An 18,474-nucleotide genomic window follows, 5' to 3' on the forward strand; every position below is an offset into this window, starting at 1 on the left:
TTTTTAGACAATATTTCTGTAACGAGTTGTGTAATTTTATAGTGTCTAAACTCAATAAAATAAATAAAAAGGGGGAGCATGTGACGGAAAGCAAGAGTGGGTGGTGAGAAATCGGAAAGTGATAAGTTCACTAGAAGGGAAAGAGTCAACAAAAATATGTAATGGTCTCTCTTTTTTTATGTATTTAGTTTTTGTCATGTAACTCTATTTAGACACTCATAATTTCACACGTTTCCTCCTTCTTTTTCTTACCACACATTGTTTCATGTATTATTCTTCTCAAATTTTTCATTTGTTTAGTTGTCTTTTAATCATTTAGTACGTCTAATTTCCATGCAACAATACAATAAACGAGTAGTAACGTTCAAGACAGAAAAGAGAGCCGACAGTTATAATATCAAAATGTATACAAGCTTATGGTCCTTCTGTATACAGAATTTAACTTCTAATAGGTTATAGTGATATTTTCCTGACTATAATAAAGCTCTATATATTGTTGTTATTGTTAAGGTGAGGATTGGTATAGTACAAATGGTTGAAAATGTATTAAAAAAAGCTATGGCCTGAATATATATTAAACAATCTAGAGTGTATATAAACTGAGTGATAAGTAAAGGGAAAAAGATTATGAATAAGAAATGGACAGGCGTCCCTCTTTGCCAAATTCTTTGCGAGTGTTGATGCATGTTTTTTAGTTAGTTGTTATTATCATCTTTCGCACAAACTATGATGACCATTGAGGCCAAAAGTTTCACATGAACCTTCATTTCCTTCTGTACATATTAGGCCGATGAGGTGACTGTTCTCCACATATGTTTTATACCTCTTTTTACCTGCCAGGAGAAATTATAAACATTTCCATCTATGTGAATAATTTTGTTGATTAAAATTTCAAAATAACCTTTATTTCTTTGTTTAATTGTTTACATATACAATATCTTATAACTCTATTTACTTGCCATATGAATGATTTCGTTAGGATTATATATATACGTTCTTTACACAAAAATAATTAAGAAATTAATTTGTGTTGTGTCTGCACCCTAACTTCGTTTTCGTAGGTTAGATCAGTTGTTCCTTCTATGTGTACGTGGCATTATTCTCATGGCTAAGAGTGTTTAGAGAACACTGTAAAGCCAAAAATGGAATTTTGGGATTATGGTTTGAGACTTCAGAGCCACAAACTTTTGTCAAGTGTTATAGTGCGAGACTTTTGATATTAAAATTATTTTGAATATGCATGCATCTGTGACTGTAACTTAGTTTTTCTACTAATTGTAGCTACATTAAAAACGCGGCGTATTTTAAATAATTTGAATGGTTCTGATATAGGTTTGTTTGATAAATATTCAAATTTCAACGAGATAGTACAAAAAAAATGAGAGAAATTGTTTTGTCATTGTCCTGGTTTTTTATTCATTCTTTAAAGTTACAGAATACCATGAGATTTTGGTTCGCGGGTTCGCAGATACAATTTCCTAGTTTTTTTAGCCAAATGATCAGATAAAATATTACACTTTCTCGGTATATAACATGACAAATAGAACATATAGTTTGAAAAATCTACAAAAAACTAATCGTCTATTTATGTGATTCATATATTTTCTTCGATCACTTAGAGGTGGTATATGTGCTGAAATCCCACGGTCATTATTACAAAACGACGATGTATCCCATGTACAGAAAAAAAGTTCATAATTTTTGTTTTGAAGGATATTGATCTTATCTTAAACATTAAAAAGTTTTCCTTAATGAATTAGTCGTTATCCCAACACCAATTGCCATGTCAGCTTGATTGACTGCAAGTCCTCGACCAGATTTTTTTTTTATAAGGATTTCAAATCAAGCATTCGTTTTTATAACCTACATGGCTACATTCTGAGCATTTTAATTTGACTCATAACCTTTTGTAAGTTATAACTATGTTTTAGTACTTTTAAGTTGCGACGAGTTCAATAGTTCACAAAACGTACGTAAATCATCTATGTCCTACACTATAAATATAAAGAATGGGTGTTATTTAGATTTTTTGTATCTTGTCCCAAGTCCTAACATAACATTTTTAAAAAAATTTAAATTGTGTATTCCAATTATATATTTTGTCCAGCAGCCACTGAGTTAAAATGTTCTTTTCGTGATTTCAAAGGTCAGTACGTAGAGTAGAGAGAATCACATTTCTCCACTAGTTCAAAACGTCATTAAGTTTCTTTGAACATGTGTATAATCATCAACTGAGGCAAACACTTAAAATATTCGAATAAATTAACAACCCAATACAGTATTTGGAATAGCTAGCTACTAATTAAAATAGTAGATTCCGCCTGATTAGTTGCTGCTGTGCATGACCAACTGACAAATAATAAAAAGTTAGGACAATTTATACGAGAAGAATGAATGTTAGGGTAAGCGATATATACACACAAAAAAAGGATAAGCGATACACGTTATCAATTTATATCGTGGTTTGGTGCATGTTCAATGGTCGCATCGCGCACACACGCTTCTTCCACTTCCATCATGTCTATGCCCCCACACGCACCATTTCATTACATCCGTCAAATTTTAATGTTTTCAGTCCACCAAAACTATTAATATCCCATCTAAACAAATTAACAAGTAGATTAGAACGTTTGATTTTGACCAGATTTTCAATCTAGTATCGATTGTCCAAAATAAAAATCAGACCATTTTCTTAATTATAACGAATGATTAATTTTCAGGTATAAAGATGTTAGGTAAACTAAAGACATCTCATAATTTGGAAAAAATGAGATAAACTATCTAACTATAGAAACACCATATATATTATTCTCTATATATATATTTATATTTATATATATATGGTGTTATTAAAACAGTCATATTCTTATCTACGCATTTATCTTATAGTAATAACCTTTCTTTCTTGCCGACCCATCCGTAAAAACTTGAGAACGTTAAGATACAAAATATCGAAGAAAAGGACTCATAGAGTTTACATGAGCTAGCTTTCGAGTTTTCAGTCATTAACTAAATGCAACCGATTTCGAACTAATAACAATTGAAATTTTACGAAAACATCCTTATAACTGAAAGTGATACAATAAACTTTATAATATAAAGCAAAAATACCCAAGACGAAGATCTCACTCACTATAAATCCCTTTCCTCTTTGCCTCCCCAAAAAACGCTCACACTCCTAATCCCTCCCATTTTTCAAACCACTCTCTCTTTCTCTTTCTCTAAGTCTTTAACAATGGCGCGCCTTCTCTTCCGTCTTCTCCAAGAAGCCAATTCTACATCTCCGGCTGAAGCTTCTCCGCCTTTCAACTCCGACCTCGTCCTCATCCTTGCGGTTCTTCTTTGTGCACTGACATGTATCATCGGCTTAATAGCCGTCTCTCGATGCGCTTGGCTCCGCCGTATCGCCTCAAGAAACAGATCGGATCAAACTCATCCACCGCCGGTAGCTGCAGCCAACAAAGGATTGAAAAAGAAAGTCCTCCGGTCGTTACCGAAACTCACCTACTCGCCGGATTCTCCGCCGGCGGAGAAACTCGTGGAGTGTGCTATCTGTTTAACGGAATTCGCCGCCGGAGACGAGCTTAGGGTGTTGCCGCAGTGTGGACATGGTTTCCACGTATCGTGTATCGACACGTGGCTTGGATCACACTCTTCTTGTCCTTCTTGCCGTCAAATCTTGGTGGTTACCAGGTGTCATAAATGTGGCGGGTTACCCGGTAGCTCAAGTTCAGGACCCGAACCCGATACCCGAATCAAACAACGTGAAGATGGTCCTGATAACTTGCCTTGATTCTTTTCTTTAGACATATCCCATTTTATTTTTTATAAAGGGAATTCGATTAAACAAAGATATAATATTAATTAAAAAGTGTTCTTTATCATTTTAAAGGATAATGTTACTCTGTCATGTATATATTTAATTATCTATTGTAAATCTATCATGGAATGGAAACTTTATGTCATTTAACCCTTTATTTGTTTTTGTCAATGTATTATGTAAACTTTATATAGCTAGAGACCAAGAAATAGTTACCAGAACTTGAAACTAAGACGTTGGACCACACCATTTATACGTAACTACAATCCTAATTATCCGGAGTAAAAATTTGCCTTAGATGGTTTTGTCAAAGAAATAAATAAAAATACATAGTATATTCTTTGACAAAAACCATCAAGGGACTCTAGTCTACCTAAAATGTTGGTTGTTCGTTGCTACAAATTCGATTTAACTAATGGAATATTCCATAATTAATGGGAAAAGTAGACAGATGGACCAGTATACGTAGAACAGATGGTGTAATGTGTTTTGTGTGAGATTTCTTTTTCCCTTTTCCATTAATAAAGCAGCAAACTAATTGTCGGGTTTTGTATATTTAATTTGTTCATGTTTTATGTTAAAAGTATTTAAATATTGGGAACACGAGACTGTATCCCACTAAATCATCAGACACGACTTTAAATTATTAGAACTTCGAAAATGACCATGAAGATGAGCTTATTTTGTCTTCGAACAATGACCTAACAAAAGATCGCCAAAATCTTAAAGAATACAACTAAAGTGCGAGATACGACAACTTGAACGTAGTTTAATAATAATTAGCCAAGATGTAGATAATCACGCATACGAAAAAATAACTGATTATGGATTATTTCTCTTTCGCCGTCTAACCATTGAGTATAACACATATGAATAGTGATGGTCCACCACCGCGAGATATCATCATTCATCACGAGTTTCTCCACTATGGAAAGTGCGTCCATGTTCTCCATTAGATTGCATAATTGACATTGAATATAGATCTACCACAAAAATATCCATCTTAATTTTCATCTAACGACTATAGTTTTGATGATATAGCTCGTAATGGTAGTAATTCACTAATGCTCCAACAAATAAATTATCGAGCTAATGCTCCAACAAAAAAAAAAAAAAAAAAAAAATTATCGAGCTAAAAGCAAGCTATAACCATTAACCCAAAGAGGTTGAATGTCCAAGCATTACTGTTCTTCAAAAAAAAAAAAAATTGAGCTATTTATGTTTATTTTAAAAGTACTATTACATATGGTTAGTTGTAAATTGTACGTGTGATGCATGAGCATGATCTATTATATATCTCTTGGCTTTTATCTCCATGGATCATGGATAGATGATAGCATTATATTGCGTGGCTCTCTTATCATATTATTATAGTAATGGATATTTATTTCTGTAGAATCACAAATAAAGAGTAGGAAGTCGAAAGTGAAGGCATGCTTTTTGTTTGTTAAAAGGAAGAACTATAAATTCTCATAGAAAAATGATGAGACCAAAATTCCCAATCTGGCCGAAGATTCCCACATTCCTGTTTTTGCATTATTAGTAAGCTACACATTAGTTATTGACAAAAAAAAAAAAAAAAAAAAGTAAGCCACACATTAGTTTTTTTTTTTCCATGAATGCTTTATTACCTAGGTAGTGGTGTTACAGTTAAATAAAAATCATCATCGGTTGACAATATCTGAAGGCAACGTAATGTTCAAATTCAAATTTGACGAGCAGAAACCAATTTCTTTTAGAACTTTCACGCTTGAATAAGACTACATATCTAATAAACTAAGTATTTTATGTTAGGGAATTTATATGTGAATGCATCATGAATTTATATTATATTTTAAAGCTGAAAATCTTGATTTATCGATCATTCATATATCAAGAATAAGACCACATAACAATTGTTACTCGTTTAGGCGTTTACCATCTATTTTCAAACTTAAATTAGTTTTCATAATTCGTTATATATTATTTTATCAGCGGGCCTCGCTGGTGTTTAATATTTAGTTAAAGTCAACTTCTGGGCCTCGCTGGTGATGGGCTTCATAGTCCGAAACTATGACCAAACTTGCTAAAGCAGGTAAACCAAACTGACAAAGACATTGTAGCCCGCTTAACCGGTCCAATTTAGCATTGTAACAGAAAATGTCATTTTTGCAGTCCCAAAATTATGAACACAATTCATACAAAAAAAAAAAATCTTCAAAACAAGAAACAAAAAAAAATGAATATGAGGGATAGTCTATCAAAAGCAAAAAAGAATAAATAAACAAGAATGACGTCAGAATAGTTGCAAATATTATTGGTATTTATGAGATCACATCGAATAGTGAAACGCCCACAAAATACAGTTCATCAAAAGTTGTAACACAATAATAGCTTTTACCTGCAAGGCTACAGCAATCAGCCACATAACTTTTAAGAAATTTGTTCGACAAAAGATTTTGGATCTTAGGAATAATAATTTATATAATTTGTATTTTACAGAAGGTGAAAATAAGAAAAGACCAAATATAAAATCCAAGGGCCAAGATTCTACAGCTGGAATCCTAAAGGACATGGAGAATCTAGTAGCATGTGAAGAGGTCCAGGAGAAGACGAAAAACCCAACAGACCATAACTCGCTTCCTGAAACAGAGGGTTCTCCAAGTAATCTCGTACGTCAATTTCGTTACCGTTCGAAGACTGCTCTGTTTTCACGCCGAGGTTAAAGTCGAAGTCGTCTTCGTCGTTGTTGTTGTTCCCTGAAGGAAAGATGATACCGTTGAGCTGAGAGACGACAGGGTTGATTAAGGCTTTGAGCTCGTCGATGTTGTGGCCTGATGATCCATGAAGGAAGTTGTTATTATTGTAGTTTTGGTGTGGATCATCGTAGAGTAGTGATGGGAAGTTGGTTAGGGTTTTGTTGGAAGGTTCTATAAGCAAAGGTAAGGCTTCATGATGATGATGATGTGTTGTTGAGAGTGAATGGTTATGAAGGTAGCTGATTTGGTTATGGATTAATCCAACATTTTTTCTGTCTCCTGTTTTATTGAACACTCTGCAAATCACCCATTCCTCCTGTGAATTTCCACCAAAAAGAAATGAAAAACCAAAACATGTTATTACACATTATATAATGCCTACACCTTAAGATCTTGTTTGAAATGTGAGCCTGACAAATTGATTTCTGATAATGATAAATGTAATTAGAAAGGTGGGATACAAAAGAAAGCAATAGTGATGGAAAACGACACAACAGTGTATCGGTGAACAGAAAACGGCAAGGTGTGTTTGGTGTTGACATCCACACCACACGTACAGGTTTATATCAAATCTATCACATCTAAACTGCTCTCTCCCCTGTCCTCCCCATACTAAGCCAAACAACATAGTGACAATACTATTGAAACAAAACACATGAAATGGGAAAAAAAAAGTTAAATATTTCGTTAAACCTTTCTTTTCAACTTGTGGATTTAAAAAGTTAACACATTAATGGAGAACAAAAACATCAAATTTCTATTACATTCGCAAAGTTAAAAAGAATTTAATGTTATAAGAAATGGACGTGTGGGAATAAAAGTAACAGGGTTTAAATTACTAGTTTCACACACTAGTAGTATAAAATTTTTGGTTTCAAAAAGTCAACTCATAAATTGACAAGAGAAAAAATACAAATTTTTTTAAAGAAAGAGATGCACGAGTGAGAGTGAGACGCACGAGTGAGAGTAAAAGAGTGTTAATTTACCTTACACGTGTGGCGGTGTGAATGGTCGTTTTCGAGGCGATACTCATGCATGACCCACTTAGTCTTGAGGCCACGTGGAGCCCTACCTTTGTAGAACACCAACGTCTTCTTCATCCCAACAAGCTGTCCTCCTCCGCCGGAGAAGACTTCCTTATCTTTGCCGGTAGCTTTCCAGTATCCAGCAGTAGTTGCTCTGTTAGTCCTCAAACCTGTCGGATATTTCCTGTCCCTTAGACTATAAAAGTACCACTCTCTCTCTCCCATCTTCGCCATTTCTTCATATAACAACAATTTCAAAACGTTACACTTTTTTCTTGTTAAAAGATTTATCAAAATATTCAACTAAAAACAAGATTCCAAAATAAAACTTATGAGGTAAAGAAGAGACAAAATGTATAATATATTACCTGGTAGCTCCCAAGGTTCACAGCGGTTGAGATCAACTTCGGAAATGTGAATGCCGGAGAGACCACCATGGAAGATTTTGGAAGCTAAGTAGAAGGTAATGAGCTCTTCGTCCGTCGGGTGAAACCGGAAGCCAGGTGGCAATCCTCTCTCGTTCCTTTCTTCTCCGGCGAGTTCGCTTAACACATCTTCCACCGCAAGCATCATCTTTTACTTAATATAACTGAAAAAGAGACTTTTTGTTACACTGAAGAGACACCAGAAGGAAGAACAAAGATAGCAATGATACAAAAGGTGATGGGAAGTATAACCTTATTGTGTGCAAGATTATATATTTATATACCAAAATGGCACATAAATCGAAGATATAATAGAGATAGAGAGAGAAAATGGAGTGTGTATGTAGAGGTATGTGTATAGATGTGTGGATTTTGAGTGTTTGAGGTTAGAGGAGCATTGATGATAAAGGCTGTGAAATTCAGGGAGCAGGGGCTTCTATTTGCCCTCACCTGGGGAGTGAGTCTCTTTCTATTTTTCCCTATGCAAATAATAATTAAAGTATATGACATTCTAAATTGTAAAACAACTTTTCCCGTTTTGTGTGTTTATCACTATACTGCTGCTTTAGCAAAATTCTTATGGTCTTGGAGTTTTGATTAGACTGGGTGATGTTAAGTTGTGATCTTTCGTTAATGACTACTCGATTGGTCAATGGATCATTTACAGTGTTGTTTTTGTACTTTAGCTAACTACAAATGTAATTTATGATAAATGGTGTTGACGTTTTGGTTTTGGGTTTTATGTCATAATTTTTATCTATTTTTCAACAAAAGCTGACATTTTTCTCTTGTTAGTTTGAACAAAACGAGAGAGAGAGCTGTTTAATAAGGATACTGTTTTGGGTGTATATTAGTTGAAAAATACCATAATGCAAACATCCATATAATGTTGAGTTTTGCATAAATACACTATTTTACAAAGAAAACCAAAACTCTAGTGCCCTTTATCATCTCTTTAAGATCATTCTTCCCACGCACCAAATAATGTGTTTTCAAGGAAAGTATCAATATTACATTTGATCCAGACTAGTTGAACTGATATCATTAAAGTTTGAGAGGAAATATATATGCAATGCAACCGTTATACTAAAGACACTGATAAGAAGGTAATCTCATACTCCAAGTCGATCGATTTCTCAACCAAAACAATTGCAGTCGCAGTTAAAAGTTTTCAGATTTCAAGAAATGTGAAACAAATAATGTAATCTAAAATTGCTACATTTTGTGGTTATCAGCAAATAAAATTGACTTTAAAGAAGAGAAAAGGAAAAGAGTGTGCAGTAAAAAGATGGCAGAGGTTTATGCGTGCGGGTGTAAGCATATCATTATACATTCATGAGTCAGACCTTTTTTTCTTTTATTTTATACACATTCTCCCCTCAGATATATACCAATTCCTTTCGATCGTTTCCTTATTTTTCCTTTAACCACTTTCTCCAACGGTTAACTCAATTCTGTGTATTACACTTTGTTTCTTTTGTTGGTTCGGTTGATTCTATACTCTTCCTCATAATAAAAAATGGAATATAAGGTTGTTTGTGTTTCGGTTTTGACACATATTTTTACTATCATTTTTTCAAAAAAAAAAAAAACGAAGCAAACATGTTCGGTTTATAGTAAACCAACAATACATAAAGCATGAGTTTCGTCAAGTGTCTCAACACAACTATTTAAAAAATTATTGTGAGAAAAATAATTGGAAACAAAAACTTTTAATTCATATTGTCGATATTAAATGTTTGACAAAAATGTAAGATAAAAATTAAAATGAAACAGTAGAAAGATAGCAGGTGTCGGCGGTGGCACGTGTGTGTAGAATGATACAAAAGAATCAGGTAAAAAGATAATAAATGCAAACGTACTACACTATCTATCTATCTCACTAAATATTAACTGCCCACACGATCTTATGTTAAATCTCCCAAGTCATTCTTTTACCCTAACCCCTACACAACCCTATAATATTCATTTTTAAATATATATATATATATAAGTATTACACAAATAGATTTATAAAAATTAAAATCTAATATTTGAAACAAATGTTTCATCCAATAATTCAAAACCTGCTGTACTTGCATAGGCTTACCTAAGCCTATCCATTATTAAATGCTTATTATATATAGTTTCTGTACTATTTACAATCTAAATTATTTTTCGTCAGGGGATCTATAATCTTTATAGCTCTGATAATATTTCTGTGACTCTCTTTTTTTATCCTTTTCAAAATTGTTATTTTTTTCTATTTCAGTTTAATTATTGCCCAAGTGATACCATCGGTCTGCTATATATATTATAGTGCTGTTCACCTGCGTCACAAAACAATATTATTGGCCCCTGTCAAAGTATATTTTTTTTCATCCTTTAAAACTAATCTGTCTGCGATAATAATATCATTAAACTTGGCAGAATATGTGTATCTGGTATAATAATTTGGAAATCTTTTGTACTCGTACGTCATTTCAGTAACATGCACTATTTCAGTTATTTATTGATATAGTAAAAATTAAAGTTAATCCAGTTAAGGAGCAGAAACGGTACTGGTCTGTGTAAACAGAACTAGTGTATAAAATAATAGTCCAATTTGTTTCAGAATTACAGGGCTAGTAATATACAGTATAATGTGACACTTAAACTTTAAGAGATTAGGTGAAACAAAAATCACTAAAATGAATATAGATGACTGTTTGTCACATTTCTTTTATAGTATATACCTGTATATGTCAATCAAATGACAAAGAGGGTCCCCTATTCTCTTGCTCGTCTTTGTCTGTTTGTATTTAAAATGTCTGTATCAAAGTCCATTTTAAAAAGCTTTTACAATATTTTATTTTAGAAAAATGACAACAAAAATAAAGTTTACCTGTAGAGAAAATACCAAAAACAATGAGTAATATCAATTATAAATGTTAAAGTTAAACTGCAAAAATATATATTACACATCGAAATAGATATTTTAGTTTAAAAAATTTCAGAACACAAGTGGATTGACCCACCAATTTTTACTGTTTTTTTTTTTTGGAATTCGACTAGATACAAACTCTAATTAAGTCACCCTCCATCACTAACTTATAAGAAAAATTGCAATAAAAAAAAAAAAGGAAAGAAGAAGAGGAAGAAGAAGGAGAAGGTGGAGAAACAATAAATGAAGGACGAAGAGGAAAGGACAATGGCAGCACCGACCTGCTCCACCAGAGAACGACCTCTCACTCATTTCCCTTCACAAGCTATCTTTTCTTCCTCCAAATTTTGCTTCTTTAATTTCTACCACTTTTTTTTTTTTTTTCCAAATCATTAAATGATCAAAATGTGAAGCTTGACTTAATACTATAAATTAATCCCTATATTTTCCGTATCATTATATGATTGATAGATCTTACAAAATGTAATAATCATTTCATCATTCGTTTTGGGGTAGCAATCATAGCCTATATACAATAATGTTAAGCGAGTAGTCTGCTTCGTAGAGTATAAATTTTGTAATGTTAAGTGATGTAAGTATATTTATGAATTATCTTTTGGCTAATGAATAAGTTTGGTCCAGCTTATAGTGATAATATGATGCGAGTATGAGGTTATGGAGATTAGTGTTATTACATTTATAAGACGTCCGTACAGTGGATGGCAATAAATGTGAAAGGTTTTGAGGATACTGGGACAGACGAAGCCTTCATAAATATGGGCGAAAAGTTGCATATTTGGGGCCGGGGGACCAATAAAACCGTGCACATATATCATATAGTATTATTGAGTTTCTGGATAAAGCTTTTTCAAACTTATGCTTGTATAGTTTGTATTGTATCTCTAATTAGTAATTGGCACGACTATGCATATTCATGTCACAAAGATCCAAAAGGTGAAATATCTAATTGATGATCATGGTTGTGTTTTCAGATTTTCCCCAAAGTTCTTAACAATACTTTATTTTCCTAAATATCTAGAATTTTATGTGAAATTTTCCTACTGTTAGTAACTTTTTTCGTCGCTATAAAATTCGTATAATAATAAAAAAACTCATAAAGATGCGACTAAAGAATAAAGTTGGTTGTTAAAAGACGGTATATAAATTCTATATAGAAAATAACATTAGACAAAAAAACCTTTCTATTAGCTAGATCTTAAGAATCTCAAATCAGTTTCTTCTATAATGAAGTTATATAGTAAAAAAAAAGGTACTACTAATTCATAATGAGTTATATAAAGGTGGTATTAAGGACGATATGGTAGGTTAATCCATAAATGTAACTCGAATGTGAGCATGTAGAGAGAGACAGACGTATCCGGCGACGGCGTAGGTTAGAGGGAGGGAAAAGGAGTCTTTCCACATTTGTTTTATTTTGATGCTCTGTTTTCTATTTTAGTTACATTCCTTTCTTTGTTACTAAATTATATTCCTGTTAGGGAAACTATTAAATTAACGTAAGAAGACTTAATTTTATTACTCGTGTGTTGAACTACAAAAGCTTTATTACTCTGTTCGTGTATCCAGTGCCGGTCCAACATTTTTGAGGGCCCTATTCGAGATTAATTTTTTTTCTTCTTTTAAATTACTACTTAAAATCTCACATAAGTGTTTTTTCCTTTAAACGACCCATAGTTCAAAAATACAAGAAACATAAAACATCAAAAGCAAACAAAAAATAAACCAAGAAATATAGAAAACGTTACATAAATCATAAATGATAAGTTTCAAGCACAAGCTTAAGAACACTAATTGGTTAAGAATTTGCAATTAAATAACTTATGAAATCCTAAACAATTGCAGTCTGCAACACTTGCTCGGCAACTTGCAGACATAGTTGTTTGAGAATTATGAGAGTGGGTGATAGACTAACATGCATGGCTAAAATTTTTGGTATATGTAAACTCAAAATCAATCTCCACATATGAAAACAATATTATATGACCTTAATAATCACATCCACCTTTTTTTAGTCACTTATTCCTCACGAATCACAAAAAATCTCTTGTAAAGTACTCCCTAGTAATTAAAATGGAATCTGCAACTAATGTAATGATTTGGAAAGAGTTAATGTTTCTATAAAAGTCTCCCTACTTATTGCAGTTTTTACTCAGCTTTATTGATTAATTAAAATTAAATTGACTAAAAAAGGTTTAAAATTTCAAGACCCTAAGCCGTCGCTTATGTGGCTTATGCCACGGGCCGGCCCTGCGTGTATCTATTTTTCTTTCTTTCTATATGGGCCCAAATGGGCTTAAGTGAAGAATTCTTGCAAAGGTAAGGATCATAGTGAAGAGTTCTTGCAAATATATGCACGGAATCAAAAATTTATGTAAACATGAGACTGAGAGAAAACAAAAACAAAAAAGAAACTTTAGTATCAACAATCAAAAACCCAAGGACCATTTAGAGTTAATTAGAGAGTAATAAATCAAAGCACGATTGCTTTTGTCGTGATCTTGAAATTAGTATTGTCTCCGAAGTAACTCATTCGCAGGAGACGACCCTGCTGACGTGGAAACAATCTCGTCTTCGTTCTCTTCTAACGATCTTCCCATAGTTTCACGCGTGAACAAATACGTTACGATCATTCCCGCGATACAAACGCCGCCAAGGATCAAAAACGCGATTCTCACACGTTTCACATCTGGAAAACCGTCCTCTTCATGGTGTCTCGTGGCCCACAAGAAACCGACAGTGCCAACAATCGCACCAAACTTCCCTGCAGCTCCAGATATCCCGTGACACGTGGACCTAAACCTAGCCGGAAAAAGCTCCGCCGGGATGATAAACGTCGTCGTGTTAGGGCCAAAGTTGCTAAAGAAGAAAATCAATCCGTAGAGAACCATAAAGCCTTTATTAGTCTTCTCATGCTTAGACCAATACCAACTATACGGAATCCCAGCGACTAAGTAAACGACCGCCATAAGGAAAAACCCCATCATCTGAATCTTGACTCTACCGATTTTATCGATGAAATAGACCGTGAACCAGTAACCAGGGATGGTGGAGCAAGCGGCTACAATGGCTGCAAGCTTAGCTACTTCAAAGGCAGAGTCGTAGACGTTTGTGGAGTTGAGGGGTTTGTTGGAGAAGTTAAAGATTTGAGAGAGAAGGAGATTGCTTGTATAGAAGACGACGTCCACTAGGAACCAATTGGCTGAGGCTGCGAAGAGGTCTCGACCGTGGAGACTGAGGAAACGGCGAGAGAAGAGTTTGTATGAGGAAGAAGACGGTGGTTGTTCTAGCTCCGATGATGAATCTTCGGTTATTTGAGATATCATTGATACGGACATGACTCTTTGCATGTCTTTTGCTGCTTGGACTACATTGTTCTCAACCAATGCTGTGTATCTGCATGAATTGTCATAAAATGTAGTAGTTATCATATTTAAGTTTTGTAGGAAGGTTCAAATATTTATAATTTTGTAAAAAATATGTAACAATAGCTGTAGTTGGTTGACATTAGATGTGAGATTTCTAACAAATTAGCTACTTAAAACAATTTTTTCTGCCAAATTAGGTTTTTTTGTCAACATAGATAAGGTTTATTATTAGTGAGAGATGTCACTGCTAACAATTAGTCATAATAAGTCATAACTCATACAATACACGGAATGTAAAAATTCCAATCTCTTAAGACTTTTTCGTATGAAGTTAGAGCATTAAACTAAAGTGGGAGAACTTGTTAGGAAGAGAGTACGTGGTTATTTATAATAATGAAATAAAACTCTGTTAGTTAGCTGGAGTTTATATCTGGGAGGAATAATTAATACAGGAAAACATACCAGAACTATATATTATACATATAAAAAGAAATACTATTGAAATATGTTATCAAAAGAGGTAGCATAGAAAGGTATATGCCACTGTGTTTGGTATATCTCCCTCCCAACTCACAAGTCAACGTACTTCCTAGTAACAAACCACGAAGTTGCCACTCTTTACATTATCGCTCACATATATTATTTTATGTTTATCATCTGATCAACATCAGATCGAATTTATGTTAAATTTCAGGTTCTCCAACATTGTTTCGTACGGAGACGTATGAGTAGAACTTTTGTTTTGCACACGACTAAACTTTTTAGTGATTTAATTTATAATTTCTACATTGAATAGCTAACAAAGTCACGCAAGATATACATAAAATAAGGGTTTATATACAGAAAAGTTTGAATGGTGATGACAAGTAATAACTATTGTTGTGGATTAATATGCTCTAACGATCTAGTTTGCGATAGAAGCAATCCATGGTGAAAATGCTTACCGTTTCAAATCTCAATATTTTTAATCTTGGAAAATATTTCTAAAAACAAAATTTTAGGAGAGAGTTATTTAATAGTCTAGAAATTTTCCAAGGTTTGTATGTGGGATGATATGAAGCAAAGTCACACAAGATATAGTGCATATATATATATATATATGTATATATAATTATAGTCTATACAATGGTAATATTAAAGATTTAAAGGATAAAAATTGGTGAACAAAAAGACAAAAAGAAATACGAACCTGGCGGTTTCAGGCATGAGCATTCGCCAGTAAAACGTTAACGCGGCGGGAAGAGCTCCGATCATAAGAATCAACCTCCACGCTATATCCGATTCCGGCGGAGCCAAAGTCTCTAACCCCGCCACGTTCGTCTTCTCCGAACTCCCCTCTCCAGCGTTCTTGAACGCCAAGCACACAACCATAGTCACAGCAGAGCTCATCAAAATCCCTAACCCTTGCATCGAGAACACGGCAGCGATAAAAGCTCCACGCGTCCTTTTGTTAGCAAACTCCGACATAATCGTGGCCGAAAGAGGATAATCTCCACCGATTCCAAGTCCAAGAACGAATCTAAAGAATCCAAGACTAACCATAACACAAGAACGTCGAGTCGTGCAAACAGAGAAGCCACAACCAAAGGAGCTAAACACCATGATCAAGAGACTAAGTCCATAGACTTTACGACGTCCGACTCGGTCACCTAAGTAACCAAAGATGAGCTGACCTAACGCGGTGCCAAGAAGAGCGATTGCGTAAGAAGTTGAGAGAAGAGCGGTTCCGATTGAGTCTTTGTGGTAATATATTTGACTTATCATTTTCATGATCGGAGCTATACAGAAAAGATCGTATGCGTCGGTGAAAAGTCCCATTCCGGCGACTATTATCGCTTTGAAATGGTACCACTGTATCCTCGCTGCGTCTAACGCCGATAATAAACTTAACTCCGGCATCGTTTCGTCGATTTTTTAAGAATTTTTTCAAGATACGGAGAATGAGAACAATAGAAGTCTTTGTATTTTTCATTTGAATGTGTTTTTGGAGATTTTTTCTTATTGGAGACAAATATGGAATATGCTTTGGTTTGACTGTGAGGAACACAACACCTCCCTGGATCGAGTCCACTTCTTTAGTTGACTTTGACAACTTTATTTATAAAATTTGGATTATAAGTTTTAAATTTCCCTCTTTGGTACAAAGAGTTTTAGTTGTAAGATGTGATTGCCAAAATCTTGGTTAAAACAGTTCCGTTTCACATCAAGGTGCTTTTTTTCAGAGTCTAAGAACATCTTAAGGAACCGGATCATTGGACATGGTTCTACACAAAAGAAACTAGAACATTCTTGAGTCTCTAACCTCTGCTAAATCCGACCAAAGACTTACAGGTCGGCCACTGCAACTAAATGCTGATTAAGCATGGAGGATATCGTGGTTGAATGAAAACCGGAACTATGAAGTTGGGATGCGCACTCCGAGCTTGACTACGACGACTTCAAAGATCCCATCAGATCTAAAATTAGGAGAAAACAAGCGAGGATCCACTTGTCCCGGAAGATTAAACGTGATTGAGAATGGACCAGGCGGACAGAGCTGTTGCACTTGCATTCTGTATAAGCATCCCGTGTCACTTGGAATCGCAATCTCAGGTATAACTCCTTGGATGCAAACTCTCCCCTCCCTCTGAATTTCACATTTGATCTTATCTATTAACAGAACAGAAGATAGCATTTTGGGTCAAAGTTGCTTTCATACACGGATAGCGTAAAAGAAAGCAGCTTTCTTTTCACGTCATTGGTCATTATCTAACCCAAAACATGAGGAATCCATTCCGGTATTAACAGGTTGTTATTTTCATTATCCAACAACAGGACATAAGGAGAAAAGAAATGTGAAGGCTTACCTTGATTTTTCTCAATGCCAGGAAGAGAGACTCGGAAGATGTAAGCAACTTCGCTGACGCCAATATCAACAAGACCAATGGGTGGCCCAACAGAGCCTAGCTTAGCAGTACCAGTGCAGAATACATGTGAGATCACTTTCGAGTGAGTAGTAGTAGTCTGATTATTCTCAGCGTTCATCTTTGTGTTTCTGTTTTTTTCACAAGAGATAGAATCCAAACCTACCTGTTAATAATATCACAATTAAGAAAGCAAAAGAAGAAGACAACAATCAAATCACAAGCACAAGTCAAGTTTGAAGATGTAAAAGCAAAGAGACCTATAAGATTTTTCTATACAAACAGAGCAAAGGTTAAAACTTTATGAGTAAAAGGATCTAATCTCTCTGAAGGAAGATTCCAAGAACATCAAATTGAAAGTACAAGGGAAGAAACAAACTAAGCTAGATCATGACCAAATTCTTAATTTTGATGAACAAAAGTTCTGAAACTCGAATCGTTTGAGCTAGATTTCTCAAATGATTTGAGAAACTAAATGTGGAAGATGAGTTTCATAGTACGAATCAGTCGAAATCATTTGAAATCTAAGCTCAATCAGGTTTATGAAATTAGTTCTTCTTTGCATTCAAAACCCTAGAATAAGTGGCGATGAAGCGATAATTTTCGTCTTCCTAGGGTTAAAGAAACAGATTCGTAGGAAAATGGAGTTAAAGGAGACAGAGGAGACCCAAAACAGAAAAAAAAAAACTAATTTCGATTCCACAATGCCGAAACCCAGAAAAATTCTCAAAACGAAGTCACTCAAGAAGATAATCAACAAAGCGAAAACGGAGAAGGGTTTGGGTTTAAGGTACCGTAACGAACTCCGGTAAGTTCCGATGATGGTGTTGACAGCGAAGCTTCGTGGAACAGCGTGACCGTCGTTACTCACTGGATTTGCCGGTGAATTTGATGAGTCAAAAATATAACTAGCAGCTGGTCAAAGTAACCACTCTGAATAAGACACGTGTCAGAAACTTTGTTGACCATTCTGACTAAAGAAACCTTGTAACCAAAAACATCCACATTTTTACATGCTCTGTCATATTTCAACTGTATACTAAAGTTGAAATATGACTATGGTAACTTATGTTTTTTTAGTTGAAAACTAAGGTAAACTATTCTATGCCAGCAGGTAAAAGATGTGGATGACCAACTACTGCTGGCATAATTTATTCTATGACTAAGGTAAAACTAAAAGTTAATATCACTCGAAATATTTACAAAAGTATTAGATAAAGTACTAAAAATTTTAAGTTAGAAATGATGAAATTAAAAGATATATGTGGCTTATTT

General features: G+C 34.2%; 4 protein-coding genes across 6 annotated transcripts; 1 reads left to right on the top strand and 3 right to left on the bottom strand.

The window, feature by feature from the left end:
- The first annotated feature begins 2,984 nt into the window (after positions 1-2,984).
- On the top strand, positions 2,985-3,973 carry ATL8 (RING/U-box superfamily protein). Its single transcript, NM_106291.3, has one exon. The coding sequence runs from the start codon at positions 3,236-3,238 to the stop codon at positions 3,791-3,793; it is 558 nt and encodes a 185-aa protein (NP_177767.1). The 5' UTR covers positions 2,985-3,235; the 3' UTR covers positions 3,794-3,973.
- Positions 3,974-6,126: 2,153 nt separating this feature from the next.
- On the bottom strand, positions 6,127-8,366 carry CUC3 (NAC (No Apical Meristem) domain transcriptional regulator superfamily protein). The gene is made up of 3 exons (NM_106292.3): positions 7,952-8,366; positions 7,545-7,819; positions 6,127-6,874 (listed from the first exon to the last, which is right to left on the bottom strand). Exons 1-3 carry the CDS (start codon positions 8,154-8,156, stop codon positions 6,350-6,352), a joined length of 1,005 nt encoding a protein of 334 aa, NP_177768.1. The 5' UTR covers positions 8,157-8,366; the 3' UTR covers positions 6,127-6,349.
- A 4,889-nt stretch (positions 8,367-13,255) lies between these two features.
- PHT1;9 (phosphate transporter 1;9) lies at positions 13,256-16,383 on the bottom strand. Its single transcript, NM_106293.4, has 2 exons — positions 15,486-16,383; positions 13,256-14,324 (listed from the first exon to the last, which is right to left on the bottom strand). The coding sequence occupies exons 1-2, from the start codon at positions 16,193-16,195 to the stop codon at positions 13,436-13,438; spliced, it is 1,599 nt and encodes a 532-aa protein (NP_177769.1). The 5' UTR covers positions 16,196-16,383; the 3' UTR covers positions 13,256-13,435.
- Positions 16,384-16,404: 21 nt separating this feature from the next.
- On the bottom strand, positions 16,405-18,106 carry AT1G76440 (HSP20-like chaperones superfamily protein). Of its 3 annotated transcripts, none has more exons than NM_001036210.2 (3): positions 17,994-18,106; positions 17,143-17,330; positions 16,405-16,945 (listed from the first exon to the last, which is right to left on the bottom strand). In NM_001036210.2, the coding sequence occupies exons 2-3, from the start codon at positions 17,318-17,320 to the stop codon at positions 16,692-16,694; spliced, it is 432 nt and encodes a 143-aa protein (NP_001031287.1). In that variant the 5' UTR covers positions 17,321-17,330; positions 17,994-18,106; the 3' UTR covers positions 16,405-16,691. The 3 variants fall into 3 exon arrangements, with proteins under 3 accessions (NP_001031287.1, NP_177770.1, NP_974155.1); NM_106294.3 differs by having other exon boundaries at positions 17,143-17,365; NM_202426.1 differs by having other exon boundaries at positions 16,451-16,945; positions 17,143-17,361; positions 17,994-18,062.
- Between the last annotated feature and the right edge of the window lie 368 nt (positions 18,107-18,474).

This window comes from Arabidopsis thaliana (genome assembly GCF_000001735.4).
Source record: "Arabidopsis thaliana chromosome 1 sequence".
Taxonomy (NCBI): Eukaryota; Viridiplantae; Streptophyta; class Magnoliopsida; order Brassicales; family Brassicaceae; genus Arabidopsis; species Arabidopsis thaliana.